At 39.8% G+C, this 26,182-nt stretch overlaps 1 protein-coding gene across 2 annotated transcripts in view; it reads right to left on the reverse strand.

Moving 5' to 3' along the window:
- Positions 1 to 26,182, reverse strand: part of mrpl23 (mitochondrial ribosomal protein L23) — a 41,405-nt gene that overhangs the window by 11,380 nt on the left and 3,843 nt on the right. The window contains exons 1-4 of one of the 2 annotated variants that reach the window (XM_017717529.2): positions 20,578 to 20,717; positions 19,124 to 19,246; positions 14,185 to 14,267; positions 5,769 to 5,842 (exon numbers count right to left, since the gene is read on the reverse strand). In XM_017717529.2, coding sequence (XP_017573018.1) covers positions 5,769 to 5,842; positions 14,185 to 14,267; positions 19,124 to 19,246; positions 20,578 to 20,594 — 297 coding nt within the window. In that variant the 5' untranslated portion in view covers positions 20,595 to 20,717. Of the gene's footprint in view, positions 1 to 5,768; positions 5,843 to 14,184; positions 14,268 to 19,123; positions 19,247 to 20,577; positions 20,718 to 26,182 lie in introns of those variants that run through there. The other variant, XM_017717528.2, reaches the window with a different exon arrangement.

A 26,182-nucleotide genomic window follows, 5' to 3' on the forward strand; every position in this document is an offset into this window, starting at 1 on the left:
ACCCCTCCCTCCATCTCCGGCATTAGAAACGCACAAAGGCAAATCAAACTGGGCGAATGAGTAGTCAAGCAGCAGGAAAATGAAGGAGTTGGCACCATAACAGGAAGAGCAGTACCAGTATCTCAGGAATTTATTTTGAAAACGATACCAAAATATAGCTGGGTGGTGCCTCCATGTTGAAAGACTGATCAAAGTAGCAATGGGTGGAAAAAGGTCAAGCTTAATCAAAGGGTTTTATGATTGAAAATGTTTACAATTATATCTAAATGAGAGTGACCTGCAGGAAATGATAGAACTGACTAACACAAGGGATCTAAGGAGGGGTGGGGGGGTTAAGTATCATGTCCTTCCCTGCATCTGCTGACTCTTACAGGAGCTGTCCGGCTGAGGTGCGGTGTGTGTGTGTGTGTGTGTGTGTGTGTGTGTGTGTCTTCAAACAGGATGCCAGACACCCCGCTTTCCCTTCCATTATTCATGTTGCGCTCATCCTTGCCATCTTCCGGCTCTTATGAAACTCTGTACCATTAATGACAAATTGCAAAATCTTGTTGGAAATTGTGCCCCGCTACATATTTCAATATCAACATCCAAAATTCATATTTATGAAAGGAAAGGGGAAAATAAAATCAGCTGCATGTTTTTGTCGCTTTTTAATAAGATGTCTCCATTCTGTGGAAAAAAATTCCTTCATCATCAAGTAAAAACATCTTTTCCTACTTTTTATAAAGAAAACAACAAGACTAACGGCTGCAAAGTGCAGGAGCTCAATCTTTCAGTGATGTTTTCTTTGCTTGGATGAAAATGTGAATTGCGTGACAAGGTGAAAAGGAGGAAGGCACAGAAGAGTTATGGTCTAAATGGTTTAGAACAATAAAATTCCTCACAGATAGCAGGATTTCCACTTTGAGAGAATCAACTGATTCAGCAACTAGCATTTGTAAGTGTTGAGATCCAGAATTCAGCAGGAAGCCGACTGTGAAGTGGAATGGTGGGGGGATTTTTCCTGCTGTTGGCTGGACTTGGACACAGGGGAAAATGCTCTGGACCTTCCTATTCGCTGGTGAAGGTTCAAGCTTACTGTACCCTTAGCCACAAAGAATCCATAACAGTGAGGTCCTGGGGTCCAACGTTCCATCAGAATCAGCAAAGCCAAACGTTGCCACCTAGTGTTGATCAGACCAAGATCTGGACATTCACACCAAATGCATACATTCCAGAGAAATCTGAAAGGGTGTTAATTTGCCTGGGGGCAAAGGGGACAGTATAAGGAGGAGAGGGAAACTATTTGAGTAAGAAAACAACAGTGTGCCTCACTCAGATTGAGTTTCACAGCGTTTTGTTCCCTGGTAATTGAGCAGAGTATGCTCCAAATGCAGGTAGAACATGGTGATCTGATGTGAAAGGTAGCCTGGCTACCAGCTGGGCCCAGACTGAAACACTGCCCCAAACACTCACTTGGTTCAGAGACTGGGCAAGAAGATCTTTAGCAACCAACAATAAGTAACAGCCATCACTGTTGCCTTCTGCTACCAAATACTAACACATGCAAACCTCTGCAGAACAATGTGGAGAAAAAAAATAAAATGAAGATACATTGTTTTGGCCACTCAGCTATTGGCTCCTTTAGCATACTCACAGCATGGTCTGCTGAACTGGGGAACACTGCTGCCTTGGTGTGTGATGTGAAGGAATGTGAACTTAATCTAGATTTATTTTTCCTTCTTCTCCTGCCAGTAAGTAAATTTACTGCACATCAGAAGTGTGACAATACATCTCATATTGTATCAAGCCTTTCATTTCTATAAGCACAGGCACTGAATAATGCATTCAGCGTGGATAAATACAGTACTCATTTTAATACCAATTACACTGCATGAAGAATAATTAAAATTACACAAGCATGCCCACAATGAGGGCAAACCCTCCCTCCTCTGAAAGTATCACGTTCTATTTACCTCAAAATCAAGAGTAAGGAGGGAAAGCACACTTCACAGGTGTATATTAGCTTGTAGGGCATTTTACTCTAATACACTGAAAAAGGAAACATTAACTCATATTTTAGACAAATTTTTAGCCACTTTATATTTCCTGCATCAAGAAATTAATCAGCGACACCAACATATCACATTATACATTATAATTTAAAAAATAGTGAAATTATAACATTTTACACCTTTCACTTGGTGGCTGCTGTGTGCGCTTGATTACATTTTACTTTTGTCCCCAACAGTCAGGCAACACAACTAAAAAAAAAAAAAAAAAAAAAAAAAAAAAAGTACTTTTATTTTGACATGCTTTTACAAAAGAGGGGACAGGGAATTACATCATAAAGAAAACCCCAAATGACCTGCCAAGGTCAGAAGCACTTTCAAAAATTTTGGAAACATTTCACTTTTGACTGATGCTTAGAATGGCACAGATTACTAAGTTGGTTGCAATGGTATTATAATAGTGATGATTTATTAGAAAAAATGAAAGTATAAACTAAATTTCAAAAACAAAGGTTTCTCCAGGTGACCAAACAGATGCCTGATTAACTTGAAATTTGTCTGAAAAAGCCAGGTATCACAAGTCAAATGGTGCAACCAGACCACTATACTTTTAGGCAATTACAAAGCAAGTAAAAGACTACAGGAGAAGGAAAAAACGTCCTTTACATTTCACGTAAGTCAATTAAACCAGACTTATCTCCAAGTCAGTTTGGGCCATTTCTTTTAGTTCATTCATCATAAAATTTACAAACAATGCCAAGGGTAACGGGTATTTTCAAATTGTCATATTATATATATATATATATATATATATATATATATATATATATATATATACACACACATACATATATACACACACACACACACACATATATACATATACATACATATATATATATATATATATATATATATATACACACACACATATACAGACATACATACATATATATTTGAAAAAAGAAAAAACACAGACACACACGATAGATATAGCTGCTCAAATTACATGCTTTGTTAATTTTAAAATTACGTAATTACATATCACACATTATATTTCAATACAGTGCAACCCCCCCTCTGTCATGGTAATAATGGACTACTTCATGTTGTAACAAATGTGTAAAGACAGACTTGTAGGAATATGACAGTTCGTGATTTTGTGGGTGTTGTGGGGTTTGGGGGCAGTCGTGGGCTGGAGGTTAGGGATCTAGCCCTGTGACCAGAAGGTTGCCGGTTTGATCCCCAGGGCCGACAGTCCATGACTGAGGTGTTCTTGAGCAAGACACCTAACCCCCAACTGCTCCCCAGGCGCCGTGGATAGGGCTGCCCACCGCTCCGGGCAAGTGTGCTCACTGCCCCCTAGTGTGTGTGTTCAATAGTGTGTATGTGCTGTTTCACTTCATGGATGGGTTAAATGCGGAAGTGGAATTCCTCCGTTGTGGGATCAAAAAAGTATCACTTATCACTTGATAGGACAAAAAAAAAAAAAGTCAGAAAAGCAAAATTTGTTACTACAAGCAAAACCAACTTTGCTTTTTCAGTCAGAACAGAGTGCTGCACAGGCTTAACAGACCATAAAATTACTCAAGCAAAAAAAGTTCAGAAATTACAAATAATTTTATAATATTCTTACAAAAATCTAAAACTGAGAAATATTATATATACACTGACGATTTTAAATGATTTCACTTGCCAAGATATCATTTTAAGTAGTGTAGATGGTGGGGCCACTCAGAAGCCTAGAGACTAAACTAATTCAAATAAAAGCATTCAGGGGGCCCCATTCCTGTATTTTCGCTTAGAGGCCCAGAATCACTAAATCTGCCTGTTTTCAGCAGTGTTTACAATGAAAAGTATAGTCATACATTATGCGATACAAACTGAGGAAAAATATCAGAGACACAAGACATCAGAACTCTGCCTCTTTATACAGGCACAAAGCTGGTCATGACCTTTCAGGGAACACCAAAATATCTCAGGATACTACTAACTGGAGTGTGACTGACTTGCACAGTTATTACATTGAGATATCTAGATATTCTCTCAAGATTTTATTTTGCTCAAGACGTCCCTGTCCCGTCTCTGGACCTCCCTGTTCTGGCACAGCTCCAGCGTGCCCTCAGCCACCTCCCCGTTTCAACCGTCCCATGCACCCTCCACCCTCCCTCTCCCCCCTCCCGCCTACAGCGGTTCTCCCCGCTGCCCGATCCCATGTCTGTTCTGTAAGTGGCCATCGAGGAACTTCTCTAACGGAGGCCTGGCCCTCACTGCAAGCCTGGAGTTTGTAAAACAGGGGGGGATGGAAAGAGAAGGAAAGCTCTCCCTCATATGAGCAACTGGAATATTAGCTTATGGAGTGTGTGGGGGAGGGGCAGAACAGGGGGAACCGCTGTGGGTATCGGACCACAGAACACTCCCCCACATGTGGTGTCAATTAGGAACAATCTTGTTTTTTACCCACCACTGAAAAGAAAGGAGGGTTTTTCTTGGGCAGTGTGTTTTTTCTTTCTGCAGACCGCCAAACAAAAAAAAAAAAAAAAAAAAAAAAAAAAAAAAGCCGGAAATTCAGTTTCATATCAATGCGTTTTTCTGGGAGTCCAGCTTTTTAGTACCCATATCATTCACACTTAAATAAGATACAGTTTTGCAATAAAACAACACATTTAATTTTTTTGGTAAATGAACTGCAAAATTGCAGATGTACTTAAGTTGCGAAGTTAACACTGTGAACCGTCAATATCTACAAGATAAAGCTCTGGGCCAGTAATGTAGGCACTGGGATTGAGAGATTTAATCGACTGCACGAAGGCACAAAGGAAGTGATTCAGCTCCTCATAGAGGAAGTTCCCCTTTAAAATATTAATATGCGCTTCAATTATATATCCCATTACAAACGGCTGTGGTTTGGCAATTTTAATTATTTATTTATCCCCAGATTGATGACTGAAAGGGAATAAAAACAACCTGATGCCTCTCTGGCAAACTTTAAAACATCAGGTTACACAGAGGCTTTTTTGATTGGATCAGATGAGGATATTTTCACGCCTTTCAAAGAGGCATACTTCAAACAGCAGGTCAAAGCCACAGCCCTGGATTCACCCCAAGCACAGGTGTGAATGCAGCAGCCTGTGCTGCCTCTGGAATGAGACCAATCTCAACGTACTGATGCCCACAGAAACAAATCTCTCAGCTGCCTGCCATAATAGCCATACCCTGTTTGGAACTTCATACTATACTTCCTGCAATACGTTTGGCATGTAACAAAAGACGACCTCTTGCCCCCTCCAGCCGAATTGAGAACCCAGATCGCCTCTTTTCTCTCAGGAGTACACGGCCAAGTGTGCGGGAGAGACAGAAAGTAAACAAACAGCACTGGGACGCTGGGAGTAGACCACAATAAGGTGAGGTTTTCGCATCAAAGGCTACCAGCGCCTCAGGGTTCTCTAAAGGAACATAAGCTGCGACAAGCCCTCAGAAAAGAGACAAAAGCTCAGGGCTCAAACGCCCATACAGCCCCTCTTTCCTCTGGGGGATTGTTTTGTTTAATAACTCCAACTCAATAAAACAGTCACTCCCACGAAAGTGCGACTGAGACACCATCAGAAGTTATTTTACATTTGAATCCCTCACCCTTAAATTGTTCAGCTTTAATGACAGAAGCAATTTCTGGACATTAAGGTGGCCAACAGGTTCAACAACAGCAGATGGAGGTTGTTTCACAGCAGGTGAGGGGCCTCTATTGCTACAGCTCATAGCTCGTAGGATCAAACTCACCAGTTGAACGTATGCCACTTTGTAATCTGGTCTCTTCACACGTTGGTTTAGGTGGTTTCTTTTCTTGTTTGTACCTGAAACAGAGAAAACAGGTTCAATAACATGCCAGGCCTGTCACCATCCTGACATTTTAAGTGAGGATTTTTGACTGTATGAATAAATGCAATTAACAATTTGTCTTTAATATTTGCATTTGAAGAACAATAAAGAAAAAGCCTAAAGTGGCCAAACGGCTGATCAGCTACCCTGTTAGCTTGTTAGCTCCCAAGTGATAACAGGTACAAGCTTAAATAAACCACACCCCAGTTTTAGCAAGACCTTTGCTAGGTTTGTTATGATCTTGATGCAGTGTTTGATATCAAACGATACTCTAGCAAACTCATCACTGTCTGACTGCCATATAATTATCTATAATTTACAAATAAAAAAACCTCATTTTTAAGCTTAATTAACAGGTAAGTTTTTTGTTTAGTATATTTTTAGCAATACAAAACTAGCAGGTTAAATGCAACCTCAACTCTTCTTACCTTATCGCTGCTGTCGGTAGAAAATCTCCATTGTATCACCATTTTTTCAGTTTTTGACATTTGAAAATTGAAAAAAAAAATTGATGTGAAAATGCCTGTTGCCCTTTAGATTGTACACAAATGTCATGAAGAATAGACCAAAAGAAACAAAATTACCTGGAAAAAGTCAGGTTCCACTGACTTACATTAAAACTAAAAAAACAAAACAAAAAAAAAAAAAAAAAAAACTTTTTTTTTCCTTTTGCCACGAAGTTATTATTTTGGAGATACAAGGTTTTCTTCCGACAACAGAGTTATGTAAATGAATAATTAAAATTATTGCATACACTGAAAGTTCAAGTACTGAATAGTTTGAAGCATTGAAAAAGTACTTTGGCTGAAATCAACACATTGCGGGAAGCTTATTCTTTCAACAAACAGCTCTGGTGTTATGAGGCTTAAAAAACTGTAGCACAAAAGTATTAGCAGCAAGCAGTGGAATACATCTGAAAACATGTTTTATTATTATTCTGAAAAGCAAGGAAAATGTGTAGTTTTCATTAGATGAGTAATGGAGGCTGCCTCTTCAGACATGAGCTAAAGTTAACTGGCACAACGCTGGATGCTGACCTGAAATTGTCATCTAACACGCAACATTTTCTCCTCAGTGGATAACATGCCAATAAGTTAAGAGTTTGTCAGAGAAATATATTTTCACTGTCTATAAACTAGAGTAGTTAGCCTAGTTAGCAATAAAGCATCACTTTCTCTGTCTTCTCAGTCAAGCCCTTCACAACGCATCCTTTAGAACACGTGTCAAACTCAAGGCCCACGGGCCAACTGTGGCCCGCCGTGTCATTTGATGTGGCACACAAGAGCTTAAAAGATCTGGATCTGATTACTAATTCTAAAGCGTGCATTGACCTTAAACTACATTTCCCACAATTCATGTTGATTATGTTACCCATGAAGCGACGGCATTAAGCCACTAGATTACAGTGTGTACTCTTCAATGTGATTTTTTTCAACAAGTGGAATAAAGAAATAGCTACAAGTATTGATCCCAAAATATCCAGGAAAAGAAAAATTGATGCTGATGGAAGACAAGACATGGTTTCAAGAGAGATGGGAAGGCGAATACATGTTTGTGCTTCAAGGAGGTACAAGGTACAATTTATGTCGGCACTTTGATACCAAACACGGAGCTAAGTATGCCAAAGTTAGCCTTCAAGAAAAGCAACAAATTGTACAAGAATTAAAAGGCAAACTGCGATCGCAGCAGAATATGTTCACAAGAGCTACGGCCCAAAACGACGCAGCTGTGAAAGCTAGCTTTATTGTAGCTGAAGAAATCGCTCGCGCGATCAAAGTCTTTTTCAGAGGGGGCATTTTTGAAGCAGTGTATGCTGAAGGTCTGTGAGCAGGTAAATAAATAAACCCTGTTTATTACATATACTACTTTATATGTGTAGCAGTGTATTTAGTGTTTACACAGGTTTGTGTTTTTGCAGACAAATGTTTACTGTAATCAAACCATCTGTCATTAAGTGTATGTATGACCTCTGTAAGGATGTGCAGCCATTTGTTTTTTGTAAAATGCCACATCTGTTACACATGTTCTTAGCAGCTCACAGCTGTTGGTTGTATTGTTATTCTGCCCCTTTCAACTGTGACAAAGTTTAGAGTTAATGTCATAACTTGTGTTTGATGATATTTTTCTTTATTCACTTGGATAGGTTGATTATTGACTGATGATATTGAGTTTCTTAATGACAAATTAACAGGATTTATGTTAACAGAGCAACAAGTAAACATATTTTTTACATCTATGCAAATATTTCTAAGTTGAATAAGTAATAAATTCAGAGTTATTTAACATTAAGGAGCACTTACATTTATTCTACATTACATTTGGTTACATTTAGTTACATTTATACTGTCTTAGTTATATCTGGCCCTTTGAGGGCAACCATTACGCTGATGTGGCCCTCTGTGAAAATGAGTTTGACACCCCTGCTTTAGAACATGGTTAAGCTGTTTTCAGTGGGACTCTTCTTTAGTAACGGCACAGTGTAATGCTCATACAGCAAAACTATAACATATTCCAGTCTTATTTAAACATAAAAGTAGTGTTTCATTGAAAAGTTAGTCTCTATATTTTCTCTGTCATTCAGTAACGAGGTGGAATGAGTATCTGAACAGCAATTTCAATATTCAAATATTGGCACCTCGGTTCAGCTACTTCAGTAGCTGTTCACATCCCTACTCTACCCATGTTATGTTTTTTCTGTTATTTAGATTTATTTACCTTAATACAACTGATAAAAATGTATCCAACTCACATTGTTTGGAGCGAGATGAACAAATAAAAACAGTAATATGCATTTGCTATTAAGTGCCCAGTTTCTCAGAAACACTACAATGCAAGGAGTACAATGTTTGCAAAATCTGACTCTCAAATGTAACTGAGTATGCAAACAACCAGCAGTTTCTAGCTTATGATTTACTAAGTAGGGCTGAAACACTGAAGTTCAAGCTCAAATTTAATTTCAGATGTACGGTTTGTTGTTAGAGTCAAAAGACGTTTGCATGGTGGCATATTTAAAAGCTATAATTCGGACTGCTTTTCAACAAACGCAGGTAGTAGCACTCCTTGAGAAAAAGACGAAGGAAGGGCACATTTCGTCTTTTCTCCTGTTGACGTGGGATAGCATGTTAACCTTTTCCCAGCTGGGCATGATGTCATCTTTAAAGGCCTCCTGGACAATTTAGCTAAGAAACAAAGGAAGCAGTTTAGAGGAAAAACATCTTCCCAAACCTCCAACTGCTACCACATTTTTTATTCAGACAAGAAAAAAGACCGAGAAGACCAACAGTGAAACGTTGTTGACTCTCTTCTCATTCAAAATCCATGAACACGCTTGAGCTATGCAGCGAATGTGTTAAAATAAGTCACATGAGCGAATGTGTGTTGTTACATGTAATCACTGCAGTGATTCTCAGGGGAAGCCCTTCTTGGTAAAATCAACAGCCTCACTAAGGCAATGGCTGATGGTTGAGTAGAGGCAAAAGCACAAGGCGGGGGGGGGGGGACTCCTCAGTTCAGGGTCAGCTGGGTTAGTCCCCTAAACCAGGTGAAAATACTTGCTTTTGTTCATGGATTTGAACCCCCAGTTCTCCACACTTCCCCCACCCCACCAAAATCCCAACCCACACATGCTCCATACCCTTCAAAAAAATTCTCCTTGCTTTGGGGTTGTGGTTTGGCTGCTATCACATTACAAATCCCAGGACAGAGAGGTAGCCATAGCAACCTCTTCCAAAATACCCCACCACACTCAGGGAGGAAAGAATGGAACCCTTGAGTGCTGGGGAGCAGTCAGAGCCCCAGCGCCCCACTCACACATCCTTTACACTGCCAATGGAGTGGAACCCATGACGCAGACAGGGATACCTGCTCTGACGCACCAAAAGATCGCTTAGACTTTGTTGTTTATTATTTTCTTAAAAACCTAAATGGTGTTCCACTATTTTTTTTATGTTTTATGTGGCACTCCTAAAAAAAAAAAAAAAAAAAAAAAAAAAAAAAAAAGCAGCCCTCCCACTCGCTGGCTCCCCGCAACATTAGTGCAAAAAGCTGCTCCAGGGAAATGGGGCTTCCAGTGGCTACAGCCCAACAGGGCACTCATAAAAGTGATCCCCCCCTTGCATTCAGCAAATTGCTCCTTGTTGCAATTTTCTGGGATGATAAAGCTTATAATAAGCGCTGTTTGCTTGTTCATAAAAAACTAAATGCTGAAAAACCCTTTTCTTTAATTGTAGTTGTCTCAAATACAACCACAAACTAAAAGAAACAGGTTGTGCAACTTCTTGGCTGCCTCGATAACAGGGCATCCTAGGACAGCTGATGGTCAGAACGCTGGAGCAGCAGATCTAGAGATAAGTGGCTGTGGGAAAAAAACATTGAATCACGCAAGCCACTCCTTACTGTCTTTTACTCTCACTCTCCTCCGCAACTCCCCCGTCTCCAAGCCTCTTATCGGTTTCTCTGTAACATGAAGACTTTCTTCTGCTTGAATGCTCAGGCAATTTTTTCAATCATGTGGCAAAAAAAGGATCAGCAAACACCAGAACGGCAGAAAATTCTTTATAGTAGTGTAGTGTTCCAGTGTCAATGGAAATTCTTTGTGAACAACTTTATTTCCTTAGGTTTCGTTTGTCTGATTTTTCTTTTTTATTAGCAGGCTGTTCCTTTATCGCTGAATACTGTCAGCAATGCAGAAGGGCAAACGCTGGCAGCATCTGAAACCCTCAATATGCAATGAAAAGGGGGTCATGGGTTTTGTGCAGGAGGTCCTGACAGTGGTTTTATTTCGCAGGAGGCTGCTTAGACTGCTTTAGCATTTTTTTCCAGAGTAAACAACACTGTCTCTCCATCTTTCTGTTGATATTGCACAAATCCAAGTTAGTGCAGAGTCTGATCAGCAATCATATAATGAAGAGCTGTGATCAAACAGCTGAAATGTTGTCTTAAAATAAAATGTGTAAAATGTGCAAATGCAAGGCATTACACCATCATATAATAAAAATACACAGATTTAAAATTTATGTTTGAATATATTTAACAGAAACGTGATAGCAGCCTTTATACTATAGAACACTATATAAAACTTTCACCGCAGGACACCGACCTGTTACCTTTTCATATTAGGTCTGATCTGGTAACACAGTCCTCTTATTCAAGTAACTGCAAGAAAAATAACCAGAACAAACAGTTAACCTAGGTTGGTAGGGGGATTCCTTTGCTTTAACAATTCGTCCTATAATTTTTCAGCAGTCCCTAAAGCCGTCTCTGTACAACACAGTAACACCATGTGAGTGGAGCCTTAATCTATTAAATAAAAGAGCATAATGAAGAGCAGTTCAGTAAAGGCTGTGGCTGTAGTCCACTGTCATCTTTAATTTGTCCACAAAACCATAATTAATCTAATGAGGAAAAAACAAAATCGTGAATGTTACACAAACTTTACGGTGAGAGTTTGTGGCCACTCTGGCCCTTTGCTTGCTTGTCTGAAGCCATTTCGCCATTTAAATCAACCTACTTAGCCTGACGAACGAGAGCCGAGGCATTTTTACTCGTGTAAAAACACTTGATGTTGTGGTGTGTGGATGTCTAAAATGTACACTCCACCATAGATTTACATTTACAGCATTTAGCAGACGCTCTTATCCAGAGCGACTTACAAGAAGTGCTTTGTCTGTCTAGAGAAAGTATCTTTGCTAGTTACCAACAGGTCAGAGAGGAAGCCAGTCCTGAGCTCAGATACTGCTAGAAACAAAAGTCACTGTAGGTACCCAGAGAAAAAGGAACAGAGTTGAACACTGAACAGTGCAATACAATAAAATACAATACATAAGTGCAGGACAATACATTACAATAAATGTGTAATTCAGTCCACATTTACGTGCTGTATAAAGAGATGTGTCTTCAGTCTGTGTTTGAAGACAGCGAGAGACTCTGGGTGCTAGTACAGAGAATAGTCTGGGTGCTGTAGAGGGGACCTTTTTTGTGCAGGCAAAATATCTCCACCAATACAGAGTTTTCTAGGATCACTGGGTGTAGTCTACTAATGCTTCAGGACATCTACAACTGCAGGGTGATGAAGCACGCTGGCCAAATTACAGCTGACCCCTCTTATCCTCTCCATCTCATCCTGGACATCACCTCTTCCAGCCATTTCCCTCTGGTAGAAAAGTCGGGATCATCAACAGCACAGCCCGACATGCTAACAGCTTCCTGTGTAACATGCTTGGTGAATGAAAGTGATTTTGATTCTGAAATGAGTTTTTACTTTCGCTGGCAGCTGTTACCATGGTAATTCAATTTTCTGTCACCACGCACAGACCCAATTCACATCTACAAATTTTTGGAATCACTGTCTAAGATATTATTTGGACAGGTTTAGGTTTTACACAGGAAGACAGGATGAAGTAATTTTACATAAGATGTCTAATGTTTATGTTTGCAAAGGACAGGAAATTGCTGGTTATAAATTACAGATATGGGATTGGCTACTTGATTTATACATCACACCAAAAAAAAAAAACAAAAAAAAAAAAACACTTCCACACGCAATAGAGAATATGTCCAAACATTTCACTTGATTATTGTAATTTTGTTTACTCTATCCAGTGTTTCCCACACATACGTTATACTTTGGCATATGGATACCTGTCCAAGTACATTTCGATTTGAACTTGACCCCACATGATTGCAGCTCAGGTCAGGATAGGGGGGAAGTAGGGGGGAAGCATAGCAGCGCAAAGGAGAAAGCGAGAGAGACCTATTACATGTATCAAGCAAAACTGAATTTGCTTTTTCTTAGTTAGAAATAATGCCTAGTTGTTTTTTTTTTTTTTTACGCTAATGATGTATTTAACATTTACTTAACAGATGAGTACTGAGAAATATTTTAACAAAGCTGCCCAAGAAGGAGGAAAGACTGGTAGCTCAGGTACCCTGATGAGCGCAAATTCACAGAGCTTTGCAGTCATTAAGCTAGCTTAAACCTTACTGAAATACTTGCTTTTGGTCATGTCAGTGGGCGTTATTCAAGTGTAGTGTGCATCTTCATCTCCCAAAAATGCAAAAACATTGTTTTTACTGAAGGTGCGAACACGGGCACTGACATTCTGTATTGATGCTCTCGCCACTCTGCGATTCCAAGCACCGCTCGTTATCTCAGCATGTCACGGTGCACTACTCAGAATTTTGCCATTGCTACATTAAATTAAAGCCATATGGAGACCACAGAAAGCCATAGTGGATCACATATGGCTTGCAAGTTACACAGAAAGGCGGTCACTCTTTTAGAAAAACAGAAAAATTATAATGGTAAGTTATTTTAGCTAATAATACTACTCAAGTCTTTCACCTCATATCTTTCAACCGGAAAACAGTGAGTTTGTGAAAAGATAGTAAACTAATTCCAAGCAAGATAAACAATACATGTTGAAAATTTTGTTTCAATAAACACAAGTATAGTGTAAAATGAACCTGAACTTGATGTTGATCAGCGCATTCACTAAATGCATTCTGCAGCAGTGCTGCATGGCACGTCCAGTGTGTGGTGGCCTTGTGTTATTAATTTTTGTAGCAACAGACGCCCTTGCATAGTAATGAGTGAATTCATTTGAAATAAAGCTATTATTATGAATGTTGTTGCTCATTTATGCTGTAGAGGTGTTGGTGTCACCCACTGCGCCCCTACTTCAGTATCAAGGTATATTTCAAATCTGTGGGAAACACTGCTATCCATCTAGCTAGCAAGTAAAGAGGTGCTAAGCAATGCCACATGCATTCCCTCTTGTTAAGTGAAAGCATGTATCATTAGCATTGTCATTAGCTTGGGACTTTATGGCCCAAAGTCAACATCAGGGCATTTTAACTGAAAAAGGACAATACATCTCAGTTTGATTGGGGACGTAAAGAATAGAAGTGTTTAAGTTCCTTGATATTTTTTTGTGAAAAACTACTTGTGAAAACTACTCTGCACAGGTCATGATGGGATATTCACCAAAATGTACCCGCAACTCACCTGTGGTTACTTGTATGGTTTGTTTTTCAGAAAGTAAAAGATGACAGAATCTTTACTACCACAGGGCATCACAGTCAACAAAAGCTGCTGACATGGTGGTTCACGACAAGGCTTTAATCACAGAGAAACACCAGTAATAATTACATTACCCTACCTCCCCACTAAAAACTAATCTCATCCGAATAGCATTAACGTGTATATCTGAGCTGTAAAGCACTGCAGTTAGTGATGACACGGGTAAAACTCGAGTTTGACTGAAACACAAGAAATTGTCAACTGCCGATGCACTGTGTAGGTGTGAAATCTACTCACAATACTGAATCCTTGTGCGCACTGCTGCTACAGGAACACTGTAGATCTTCTCCAGGTAGTTCCTTACATCAAATTTGGTCATCCTTGAAAAAAATCAGAGAGGAGAAGGGCACAGAGTGGTGGTGAGGCAATGGAACAGAACAAAGGACACGGTCAGTAGACAGTTCCAAGAAAACAGGACATTCTGCGTCTTGCTATTGTCAAGACACACCATAATGTTTAGAGGAGATGTCAAACATGATGGTTCAGTAGATAGTGTTTGGAATGTTTTGTTTCACAGGGAAAAGGACATTTATAGAACATTCAGAAACAATATCTTAAAAGATCCTAAGATCTCCTTTAAGAATACACAGAGTGATCAATTAAAGCAAGTTACAGAATCTCAAATATAAAAATCCTCAATGCTCAGTTATTGAAAAAAAATAGTGCATGAAGTACAAAACTGAAAACTAGAAAGTCTGGTATGGTTGTAGGCCAAGATTTTTTTTTCTTCATTCCCTGCTTTCTAAACAGACATGTACTCTTGTGGGCAAAGTTCTTTGTAGCTCATTCATCTAAGCCAAGCATTTCTAACATTCAGGCTGACTTTGCATTTCGAAAGCTGAAGCTGCCACGTTAAACTTGTACAAAATGTACAGATCAAACTGAAGAAAAATGTACACTTTGGCCAAAAGTATCGAGACACCCCTCATAATTAGCAAATTCAGTTATTTTAAGATGCACACATTATTGACGCAGGCATTTAGGTTTACATACAGCTTGTACGATCTCCATGAAAAAGCATTTTCAACAGAAGTGGACACTCGGGAGCAGCTGCACATGAGCCTAAGGTCACCATGCCCAATATCAGGCATCAGCTAGAGGGGTATACAGCCCCCCCAGCGGTGGAGCTGCATTCTCTGGGGTAATGATGCACCACTTTTGAGAAGATTTGGAGTTGCGTTTGCGATCCAGAACTAATCATCCAACATCAGTACCTGACCTCACTAATTCTCTTATAACTGAATGCAATCAAACCTTCAGAAGAGTAAAGACTGTTACTACAGCAATAGAAGGACAAACACCCAAATAATGCCCTTAAATTCAGAGGAAACATTGGATGAACAGGTACCTACAAAATCATGGCCGCTGTCTAGTTTTTTTTTTGGAACCCAAAAAGGTTCTTCTATCTAGATTCTTATATCGTTCCACATTTCTGGCACTAAGAATAAAGTGTAATAGGCTAGGCTGTGAGGAGTGGAGCAAACAGCTTGAACTTCTACTTTATATGACACAGGAGAGAACAGTGTGTAAGTTACTGAGGGAGAGAGAGAGAGAGAGAGAGAGAGAGAGAGAGAGAGAGAGAGAGAGAGAGAGAGAGAGAGAGAGAGAGAGAGAGAGAGAGAGAGAGAGAGAGAGAGAGAGAGAGAGAGAGAGAGAGAGAGAGAGAGAGAGAGAGAGAGAGAGGATTCCTAGAAAGCTAAATGCTCAACAGGCAGTGAGTGGAATGGTAATCAGAACAAAGTGCTTTCCGAGTCATTTGAGCGGAAAAACTGCACCTGATTAGAGAGCAGGAACGCTCTTTAAATAACTGCTCCTGATGATCCCTACTATGACCCAATCTCAGGGCCTGAACCTCTGTCTGGCCATCCTTCCCCCTGCATGTCTGTGTCCTTAACGGTGTTTACAATCTTCATTCTTTGAGCTAATACATTTCTAAGAAAGCATCTGGTAAACTATGGGCATAAACAGCAATCATTAACTGCCCAAGTGGTAGCTCTCATGAGGGCACAATGTCATTTGCACTGTAGTTCTGCTTCACAGGGCACAGAGAATACACAGCAGCAGGAGAGATGAAGCACAGCTAGTTCAATGTGATATGTGCGATTTTACACAAGGTCTTTGATGCCATTTGGTTTCTAAAAGTCCACTGAGCATGAGAACAGTGACAACATTGATCCACGCTGTTTACTTCCAACACTGATTCCTACAGCTTAACTGATACCAAGTTTTGATCTGACACCAGTGCTTGTCTTTCATGGTAGAAAAATACACAAATGATTTTACTGTTGCAACAAATCTCAACACTTTTTTGGGGTATTGTCAGTTGTCCTTTACAAAATTTAACATTTCATCATGAAGGCACCAATAGAAATGGCTCAAAATTACTACAGCAGATTAAAGGCTAATGTAGAAAGGCTAATATGAAGGACACACTGGGCCAAAAAAACAAAAAAAGCTGACAATATATAAAACCATTTACACAGAATAAAACAAAGTAATTACAGGATGAGGGCTCGCCAAGAAATTCAGCGACCTCAATAATGAATTCCATTATTTTTAATTATATAATGCAGCACTGCAGTGTGAGATTTGTTTTTCTCATGATAGAACTGGTGTTAAAGATTCAGTATCTAATAATTATTGGGAAATATTATTTGCATAAGGAGAGATGGTCTGTGTGTAAGTCAAAATGTACTCTGTTCCCCCATGAGTTTAAAGAATGTGGGCTACAGACAGCATCAGCACCCCGATACTCGGCCTGAACAGAGCTTATAAATCACTTGTCTAATGTCCCTCAAAGAAACTGTGAAATAGTTCTACATGGCTGTTCACTGCTTCTGCTCTGGCTCACACTGTTTGAATACGTTTGTGCTGTCCAGTGCAATAAATTAAAAAACAGCATTTAAATCTCTGTTTCTGGCTTCCAAGTAGAAACAGACCATTTAAATTATTTGTACATTGTTGTGATACGTTGTTAAAGACCGGTTTCTTTCTTTTTTTAACAGTCAAAATTTTCAAACTTTTTTCTCTTTCAGCCAAAAACCAAAGCTTTGTTTGTCTTTTTACGACATTTAAAGTTGTTAAATTCTATTGTTCATGACAGTTTACGAAATTACGCTGTTACAGTTTTATAAGGACTTTAAGCACGAAACGGTACCGCATGTGGACTAGTCAAGACAGATTAATAATCAGTCCTCTTTAATAAGGTTGTTATTGGTGTTTTTCACAGCAAATCACCAGTACACAGTGACAGCCCCATGCAATGAGCTACTAGGCTATTAAACACAGATCTAAACAGCTCCCTCGAGGTCCGTGCGGCTTATCTTTTCATGTGCTGCCCTCTCCAAGCACACTAGCCTGCTCCCTGTTGTTCAAACTTCTCTCCCCGTTATGAGTTTCAGAAGGACCCCACCCTTCACACATAAAAGGTATTCAAAACAACACAGACGCTCATCTTTAAACACAGCTCATCCTCCCCCCCCAACCCCCGCCCCCCACCTCACCCACACAGGCTCACACGCACACATATCCTGCTTCTTTTAAGTCTTTTAAGTAGGTGATTCATCACAGAAGAAAACAGGGAGATGAATGATGGATGAGAACACTCCAGATTCAGATGAAGGATTCAGATAAAAGAGACTGTAGTAGCCCAATGCATTGGGACAAACTAAAAAGAAAACAACAACTGCTACACAGTGGTTACATTTACAAGACAAAAGATTGACATCAGCCCTACAAGGGGTGCAGCAGGCTACAGCCTAAAAGTCAGATAAAGTCACTGTGATAATATGGTGAGGAAGTCTGTGGTCAAACAGATAAGAGGGAGTGGGGTTATGGCGCTTTGAGAATGTTTATCTCACTTCTTCCACTTTTAATGCATGAACACAGACTGCATTCAGCCTCATTTTGAGGACTCAAAGACCCAGTTAAGAACCTTTGCATTATGCTCAGTCCCTGGCCAGATGGCAAAAGCACTGTGCTACAGGTGGCAAGGATGTCTAGTGTGGACTGATACGCTCAAGATCACAATAGACAGAGAAAACAAAACCCTGAACTCCTTGAAGGTAAAAACTTCCCCTCTCTGCTTACGCAAGTGCTAACACATAGCCGGATTACCAACTTGTGCGGTTTGGAACTCTTTCCGACAGAATAATAAGTAAGATGCAGTGCTCAAGCGTCACGACGTAAGATGTACACCCTCAGGTTTAACTGAAAACAAAGCAGACTTTGTCCTCTTCGCATGTGAGCTCCACTATTAGACCCCCTCATTTACAGTTTGACTGCCTGTTTTATATTACACCGCCGCAACGAAATAACAAATGTTTGGACGCTACTGACGGTGAAGAAACGTCACCAGCAGAGCATGCGTTGTTGTCTTGGCAGGTGGTCGGGTTGGTAAGATGTAAACAAGGCTAAACGTTAAGCAACATCGTAGGCCAGGGCCTGCATTTACAAAGCTTCTCAGAATGGGATCAGATTCCTCTCTAATTTACTGTCAGACTTTGCTGACAGAAACAGATCCGAGATTAGCACTCCTACTCCGAGAAGCTTTGTGAACACAGGCCCTGATATCTTTTCCAGGTATGCCTCTAGCTTTACTATAAGACATTTTTCATGTTTAGCTCTCAGATTCACAGCTTCTTTTGCTCTCCTATGAAGAGTTACCTGAAAACATTGGCCTTTAGGATTTCAGCTCATAATCCACAACAAATACTGTAATCCTTTTAATCTCCAGCCAGAAAGGCATGCATTTCACAAACTAAAAAAAATGTGCAGAGCAGGCAAGGAACAGCAACAAGCAGGATGTGGCTGATCCCTGACTGGACCAACAAGATTAAGACAAAACCATCACTTTTTTACGATTCTATAACATATTCCCACATATCACATATTCCTTTATAAAACAATGCTAGGTTTGGCACAGCTTTATATCATGTATTTTCTTTACGTGTTAAACCCACAATCTCAAACATCCTAATGCTTGTTTTGGAATGACCATATACTTACTACCACACACGCCTACTAGATCTCATTGCTGAGATTTGACTTCCACCTAGTGGTCAGACAGCACACTGCACAACAGAAATTCATAGAAACCTGGCACTCACCAAGTTTGTCAGCTGTGCATTTCTTTAGATATGACATACATAAAGTCAGAAAGACACAGAATACTTACTCCATAGAGATGCGAAACTGCACAGTGTCGGCTGGCTGTTCCTTGCCCGGTCTCACGAGCGTCATATTGAAGGTGGGCCGGAATATCCTCAGCTGAGGGTTCCCCAGCTGGTAAATAGGATAGCTGCACCAATGAGACAAATAGCATGTCATGGATCATGGTAGAAGCAAAAAAAAAAAAAAAACGACTTTTTCAGATATGGCATGATTATGGTCACTGGATTGTGACATGCTGGACTTCTGGTTCCCACCACTTATCACAACTCAGAAAAAATTGCGATGAATATTGTGTATCTGTAAAATGTCTTGAAGCACTATAACGTTATTTTTTGCTATATTGTTCACCTCTACTGCAAATGTACAAGTGGACCTGAACAGTCATCTGTAAGTTCCACCAGTCATTTATTCCATCCCAGTCGGCTGTGTAGTTCACCACACAGGTTCCACAAAGAGCCTCTGGAGATTAAGTCATCCTGTTGTTTAATAGTATGCTTGGTTTATCAGTGTCTATTCATACAGTAGGAAGTGTTTCCCAAATAAGTCACAGGCCAGTTAAATCCTTTTAGCTTATACTTATCAAAGTACTGGCACATTCTTTAAACTCATGGGGGAAAAGAGTACATTTTGGCTTAGACACAGACCATCTCTCCTTATGCAAATAATATTTCCCCATAATTATTAGATACTGAATCTTTAACACCAGTTCTATCATCAGAAAAACAGATAGTCAACACAATTACACGTCCATTATTTTCTCCTACGAAACTCCACATTATAGCCAAAGCACACTGACAAAGTAGATGTTACACAGAGGCTACAGGAATATTCATTTATCACTTAAAGCGCTTTCAACTCGATACATGTTATGGACGTTGTTTGAAATCTTTATTTTAATATTTATGACGTACTTTCATCACACAATGTCCATGGTTTGTTCCAGTTTCTGCTCCCATGATACAGCAGACCAGCAGGGTTCTTTATAACTAGACAGTTTACCAAAACACCACTTTGTACCGAAGGCTGCTCGCTGACACATCACCCAGAGCATTTTAATCAAGGTCAGTTTCTCCATCGGTAACTGAAACGCTATACAATCATCTCTAAGGCATGAGGCTGTTTTCGCCAGATTTACACATTAACCAAACTGAGTCCTGGTTTTAGAGGTGCTATTGTAAAAAAAGGCAAGGCTAGCTTATTATTACTCACTAAAATAAGGCATCGAGCAAGAGTTTCCATTAAAACCAGATGCGTTACTGCAGAGAAGATCGCTGATATGAAGTTAAACACGGTGGAAGTGTTTATGGTTTGGCTAACAGCCCAGTTAAATGGGTAACGTTAACGTTAGCAACTCAACGCTAACTAGGCTAGCTAGCTCACTGAGACAGTCAGCAACGCGCCCTTGCATGATACTAAAACATGTTCCGAGTAGGGCTCACATTAGATAACAGCACTTACATTAAACGCTTTGCCATGCTCGTAACTCCTGTCTCTCCGAGAGCTACATGTGCTGCTGCTGTATCGTTCAGCTCGCAACAACAAACGTGCTCAAGGTCCTCCGAAGCGTCCCCGATGACTGCAGGATGGGTTGACTGGGTGACAGACTCCAAAATAAAAGCCCCTTCATTTCCCTAAAGAGGGGCTTCTCAACCCTGGTCCTGGAGCATTGCCCTGCACATTTTAGCGCTTTTCCTGCTTTCACACACTCACGTTTGGTGTGTTGGGAGCAGGGAAAACACTAAAAAGTACAGAACAGTGGGTCTCTGCCCTGATCCATTTGCGGATTATTTAGACGTAGACTACGATGAATAGTTAGAAACTAGTAGCTTCAGCTGTTAATTTAAGACCCAATAAGATTTTGAACCTTTTGAAACTGGACTGAATATTAAAAACCTCCAAAGCCTTGGTAATTACTCGATCTGTAAGATGGAAAATACAGTGGATGTCTAGAGCTGGCATTTTCATTTTATTCCCATAAACATCATTCTGTGCATAACTGCCTCATGCAAAACTGAGGAATGATGAGGGACTTACATTTTCGCCTTCTTCTATTCCTCCGATTCATATTCTATTCCGTTTTATAGAGTGAAATATATAAGGCCGCTGAAGACTTTTATTTTGACATGTGAGATTTAAGCAGGGTTCTTATAACTAGACCAAATACAACACTACATAGTTTGGGTAGTATATACCCAAAGTACAATAGTATATACCCATAGTACAAAGACTGCAGTATATAAGGTGGTTTTGGACGCTGCCTTAGTGCTGCAGTAGGGTCTCAAAACCACCCCACTGGATAGCCTGTAACCAGACTTGGTGTGATTCACAATGACATTGTAACAATTCAGAGAGGCTTAGCTTTGTCAAATGCCTTATGTTATATTCAGTGATTATATTTAGAGTGGGTTTATCAAGAAGTCTATTACTATTGACAGTACCCTCTTTCAGAAAGTCTTCTTGTAAAACCCTATTAAACAGTAGAGGGAAACCTTGCCCCTTCCACTTCCACAGCAGCACATACTGGGAGCTGGTCCACACATCTGACCCAACATTTAGTCTAGTGTTGCAGTGGGTGTAAAAATGACTGACTGTCTCCTGAAAGGAACACTTGTCGGGGCCTCAGTTCATCCAAAGTCTCAGTGGGCAGGATAGCTTTTCCAGCCTGTGAGCACAGTCATGCGCCACTTCACAGGCAGAGGTATCAGAAAACTCAGATTGTAATCTATACAACTACTCTAATCTTACATAGTCAGTGGTCATATCAGTAGCATGCTTAGTGTTAGAGAGTCATGGGGAAGGTAATCTGATTTCATTTTTTATTATAGTCTTAGATCAGATTGTGCCCACAGAGTGCTCAGTTCAGACAGAGCTTTACGCAAATCTCTTTGAGAGGGTAACTCGAAGTAATAAATGTTTATACTCTGGCTGTTGTAGATCTGTCTGGCTCGGTTCTTGTTTGGCTTCTGTCATTTCTCACTAATTGCCCCTATCAGGTAACTTGAAGGGGCTCTTTGCCATTATCGCTCTGCCACCCCTTGGAAGTACCTTAAAGGCAGAGGCCTTTTTTCTGGAATTAAAGGAAAAATTTTCTATATTCCTGTATTTAAATTTGCTGCAGTCCGCTTATGGCAGAAAGGCAATGGCATTTGTGTGTGCTCTTTTCTTGGTCGTTTCCAGGCTATTTTAATCGCTTAAAATGAAACAGACTGTTTTTGTTACTGTGCCTTTAAGACTGACATATGTAAAAGGTCTCTGTTCTGATTGGTCTGTATTGTATATCAATCAAAAAGCAGCACAAGATGAAACACTTTTTATAGACACCTGAGGTTGTGCCCACAATTTGTTGTCATTATGCCCAAATAAGGAAATCTGGGTCTAAGCCATTTTAGCCTATGGAAAAATTATCTGCTGAAAATTGATGCTATCATCCTTTTTTAACAAAATAAAATAAATTGTCCTAAATGTTCAAATTTTACTGCATTCTGTGAAATACAGTCCATCAGAAATGCCTTTCATTTTTCCCCAAGAGAAAAATTGCTTAGACTGATTTCCTTTATTTGACATGTCGCTGACTGCAAAACGAGCGTTGGACTGGCTGGAGCTAAAGTGCTGCAGATTGAATAGGTGAATATACAGATTTGTGTTGATTTTTGTGACATCACAAAAACAAATAATTTAAAACAGGCCGTTTTTTCTACGGATAGACTGTATGAACTGGGGAGTGAATGATATGTATTAAACCCTAAAATTTTAAGATAGCACATCAAACATTTTCATTTCCAGAACATGATGAAAATGATATGGATGTCTTTCAACAGCACACACAGTGAGGAAAGCTTTGAACCTATTTGACTGTGTGTGAATTACAAAGCGTTGGCTAAGTACGGAAGACATTCTTCCATTTGAATAGTGAGTCGTGTTGGCGAGCTAGCCAGCTAGATACACAACTGTTCTAAGAAGTCGTAATGTAATAGAGACAATGACTTTAGCCTTTAAGTGCCTGTGAATCCCTGTTTTAATCCATGACACTTTTGTTTTATCATAATGTGTGTGGCTGAGATTTGCTTGAATAAAGGCTGTCGTTCCTGAAGAAGCAGGGCTGATGTCGCAGTGGCTGTTCTGTGTATCCAGGCAATGTCATACTGTCTGAAATTTGAGGCTAAATGACTCGTAAAGATGGTATGTGGGAGGGTTGAAAGCCCCTGATTACTCATCCATAAACATGAGTCAACGAGTCATTTTATTTTTTTTTCACCATCACTGTTTCATTTTTTAATTAATTGCTATTTGGCATTTAGGTTACTAAGGTTAAATGGCACCCTGTTGTATTAGGAGACCAATTTGGTCATTTTTGCTCCAGCTCTGATGAATAACGGTCCTGCCTTGACAATGGCCTAGAGGAACGATGGTGAGTACAACAGCTTTCACGTGCCAGGAAGTGGTTGGACCCTGCTGTGGAATCACAGAGCATGAGCCTCCTGACAGGGCGCCAATGTTTTGCAAAGGGTGGGCTCGGGTGGGCTAGAGAAGATGTACACATGCAACTCGACCCCACGCAACCTTCAACCAAAGGTCTGCTCTCACACTGTTGTCCAACTTTTCCATTTATAGATTTGACTGAGTAGTTTGTTTGTGACCGGTGCTGTCCCCTCAAGCAATAGAATGAAAAGTCAGATGGCCTAAATAATAACGTCCTCCAAAACTCAAATCACAGAGCTCACTCTTTCAACCAGTAGCAACAGATTTATCATTTCCTCTTAGATATTATGTTTAAATATATTGCATTGGGACAGGTTTGAGTGTCCTTCTCTCACTTGTGGAAAGGCATTCACATGATTTAAGCTCTGTACAGTGCATAATAATAACTGGATAGGATAAAAGTAGATTTTGTAAAACAAGAGAAAAAGATGAAAAAATAATCTCTCTCTTGCTCTTTTATTTGAACTGTGGCACAGCCAGAAGAAAAGCTATGGAAACTTTCCCAGCTAGGCCTGTATTAAATGTCCAAAAGGAAAGGGAAATTGTAAATTGAAGATCCAGACGGGAAGATGGAAAACTTCTTCACTTGAAATGAATATTTTTGCTTGTAAAAGTCTGCAGCTTTTATTATTTTTGTCAAACAGTATTTTATATTCCCTCAAGGTAATTCCGTGCCATTCCCATATTCCCATATTGCACTGATTGGGATATCATTTTACATTAATATATATGAATAAGGTCTGCAGCCATGGAACTCAAGGTGGTCCACATTATTCCAAGTGAAGTTCCCATATGAAGAGACTGGGGTAACCAGTTGGTTGAGAGCCATAATATTCTAATTCTGTGTATATTTGTTTATTTATTCTTTTTTTTTTTGCCACGGTTTGTCAACTATGGACATTAAAACTGTTTAAATAAAATGCATACTGCCACTTTTACATGAACTTCCCCATAATGAAAATCCAGTGAAAATCCAGTTTAGTCATGCTTTTTTCAGATGTCTTTGGTCACCTGGACTGTAGCCCTAATACAAGGCATATCCCACTGTTTTTCTAGCACTGTGCTCCATGCTATGGAAAGTAGGACATGCCAGCAATCAGTCAAACTTTTATTTATAGCAGGCTACTGCCCAATGGAGTCATATAGTTGACATGTAAAGTGACACCTGGTCACTGGACATGGCCCCAGTGCAACAGTGATGCTGGACCATGTCTGCAGTGGCGGTGCGCTGAACTTGACCACATACATTTTCACACAGCGACCTCTGCACATCCTGACTCATGCATACACTGTGAAACTGTAATTTGACTGAACCAAATATTGTATGAAAACTAGCTGTTCAGCACTTCAAAGTGACCTTATCTAATAATGTTACATTTCAAAGTTTTCTTAACTAATTTCCTACTTTTAAGGGAAACGTAACATGAAAAGTTACATAGTCCTCACTTTTTGAGATAAAAGAGCTTGATGTACACTTTGTTCCAATTTTCAAACTGAGCTGAAAAAGAAGCTAAAAACAATGTTTTACGTTTTTTTTTTGTCATGGCACAAAAGCAACATTTCTGCACCTATCAGCATTTAAACAAACAAAATTAAAATCACCTCATTTTTCTATGCTCATTGTCCATTTATCAGCTCCACTTATCATATGGGTGTGCATTGTAGTTCTACAATTACAGGCTGCAGTCCACCTGTTTCTCTGTAGACTTTATTAGGCCCTTTTTACCCTGTTACCACATGTGGTGGTGGTGTGTTTGTATGTGTTGTACTGGTACGAGTGGATCAGACACAGTAGCGCTGCTGGAGTTTTAAAACATCTCAGCGTCACTGCTGGACTGAGAATAGTCCACCAAACAAAAATATCCAGCCAACAGCGTCCTGTGACCACTAATGAAGGACTAGAGGATGACCAACACAAACTGGGCAGCAACAGATGAGCTATCATCTCTAATTTTACATCTGCAAGGTGGACAAACAAGGTAGTTTTGAGTGGACAGTGAGTGGACATAGTGTTTAAAAACTCAAGCAGCACTGCTCTGTCTGATCCACTCATACCAACGCAACACACACTAACACACCATCAACCCTTGACATCAGCGTCACGGCAATGCTGAGAATGATACACCACACAAATAATACCTGCTGACCATTGAAGAACAGGATAAAAGGGGCCTAACAAAGTCTACAGAGAAACAGATGTACTATTGTAGAACTAGAAAATGCTCCTGTATGGAAAGTGAAGCTGATAAAATGGACAATGAATGTAGAAACAGGAGGTGTTGGGGTAGTTTTAAAGTCATGGCTGATTGGTGTGTGTTTGTCTATTCAGGATACAGCAATTAAGCCCCATTCAAGTATTACAGCACCAGACTGCTTTTTGAATGAGGCACATTATAGGGCAGCCAATCAGTGCAGAGGTCATTTGCATACATCAGTCTTAAAGGCACAGTAACAAAAACTTTTATAAATATTGGAACTTGACTTCAGGGGAAAAAATAAAATACAAGAAAAGTGAAAGTGATGCCCTTTAACTAGGTGACCTTTAAAAAGGGGCTTTTTTTCAATAGAACAGCTTAACATTTTA

This window comes from Pygocentrus nattereri, chromosome 11 (genome assembly GCF_015220715.1).
Source record: "Pygocentrus nattereri isolate fPygNat1 chromosome 11, fPygNat1.pri, whole genome shotgun sequence".
NCBI classification, from domain to species: domain Eukaryota; kingdom Metazoa; phylum Chordata; class Actinopteri; order Characiformes; family Serrasalmidae; genus Pygocentrus; species Pygocentrus nattereri.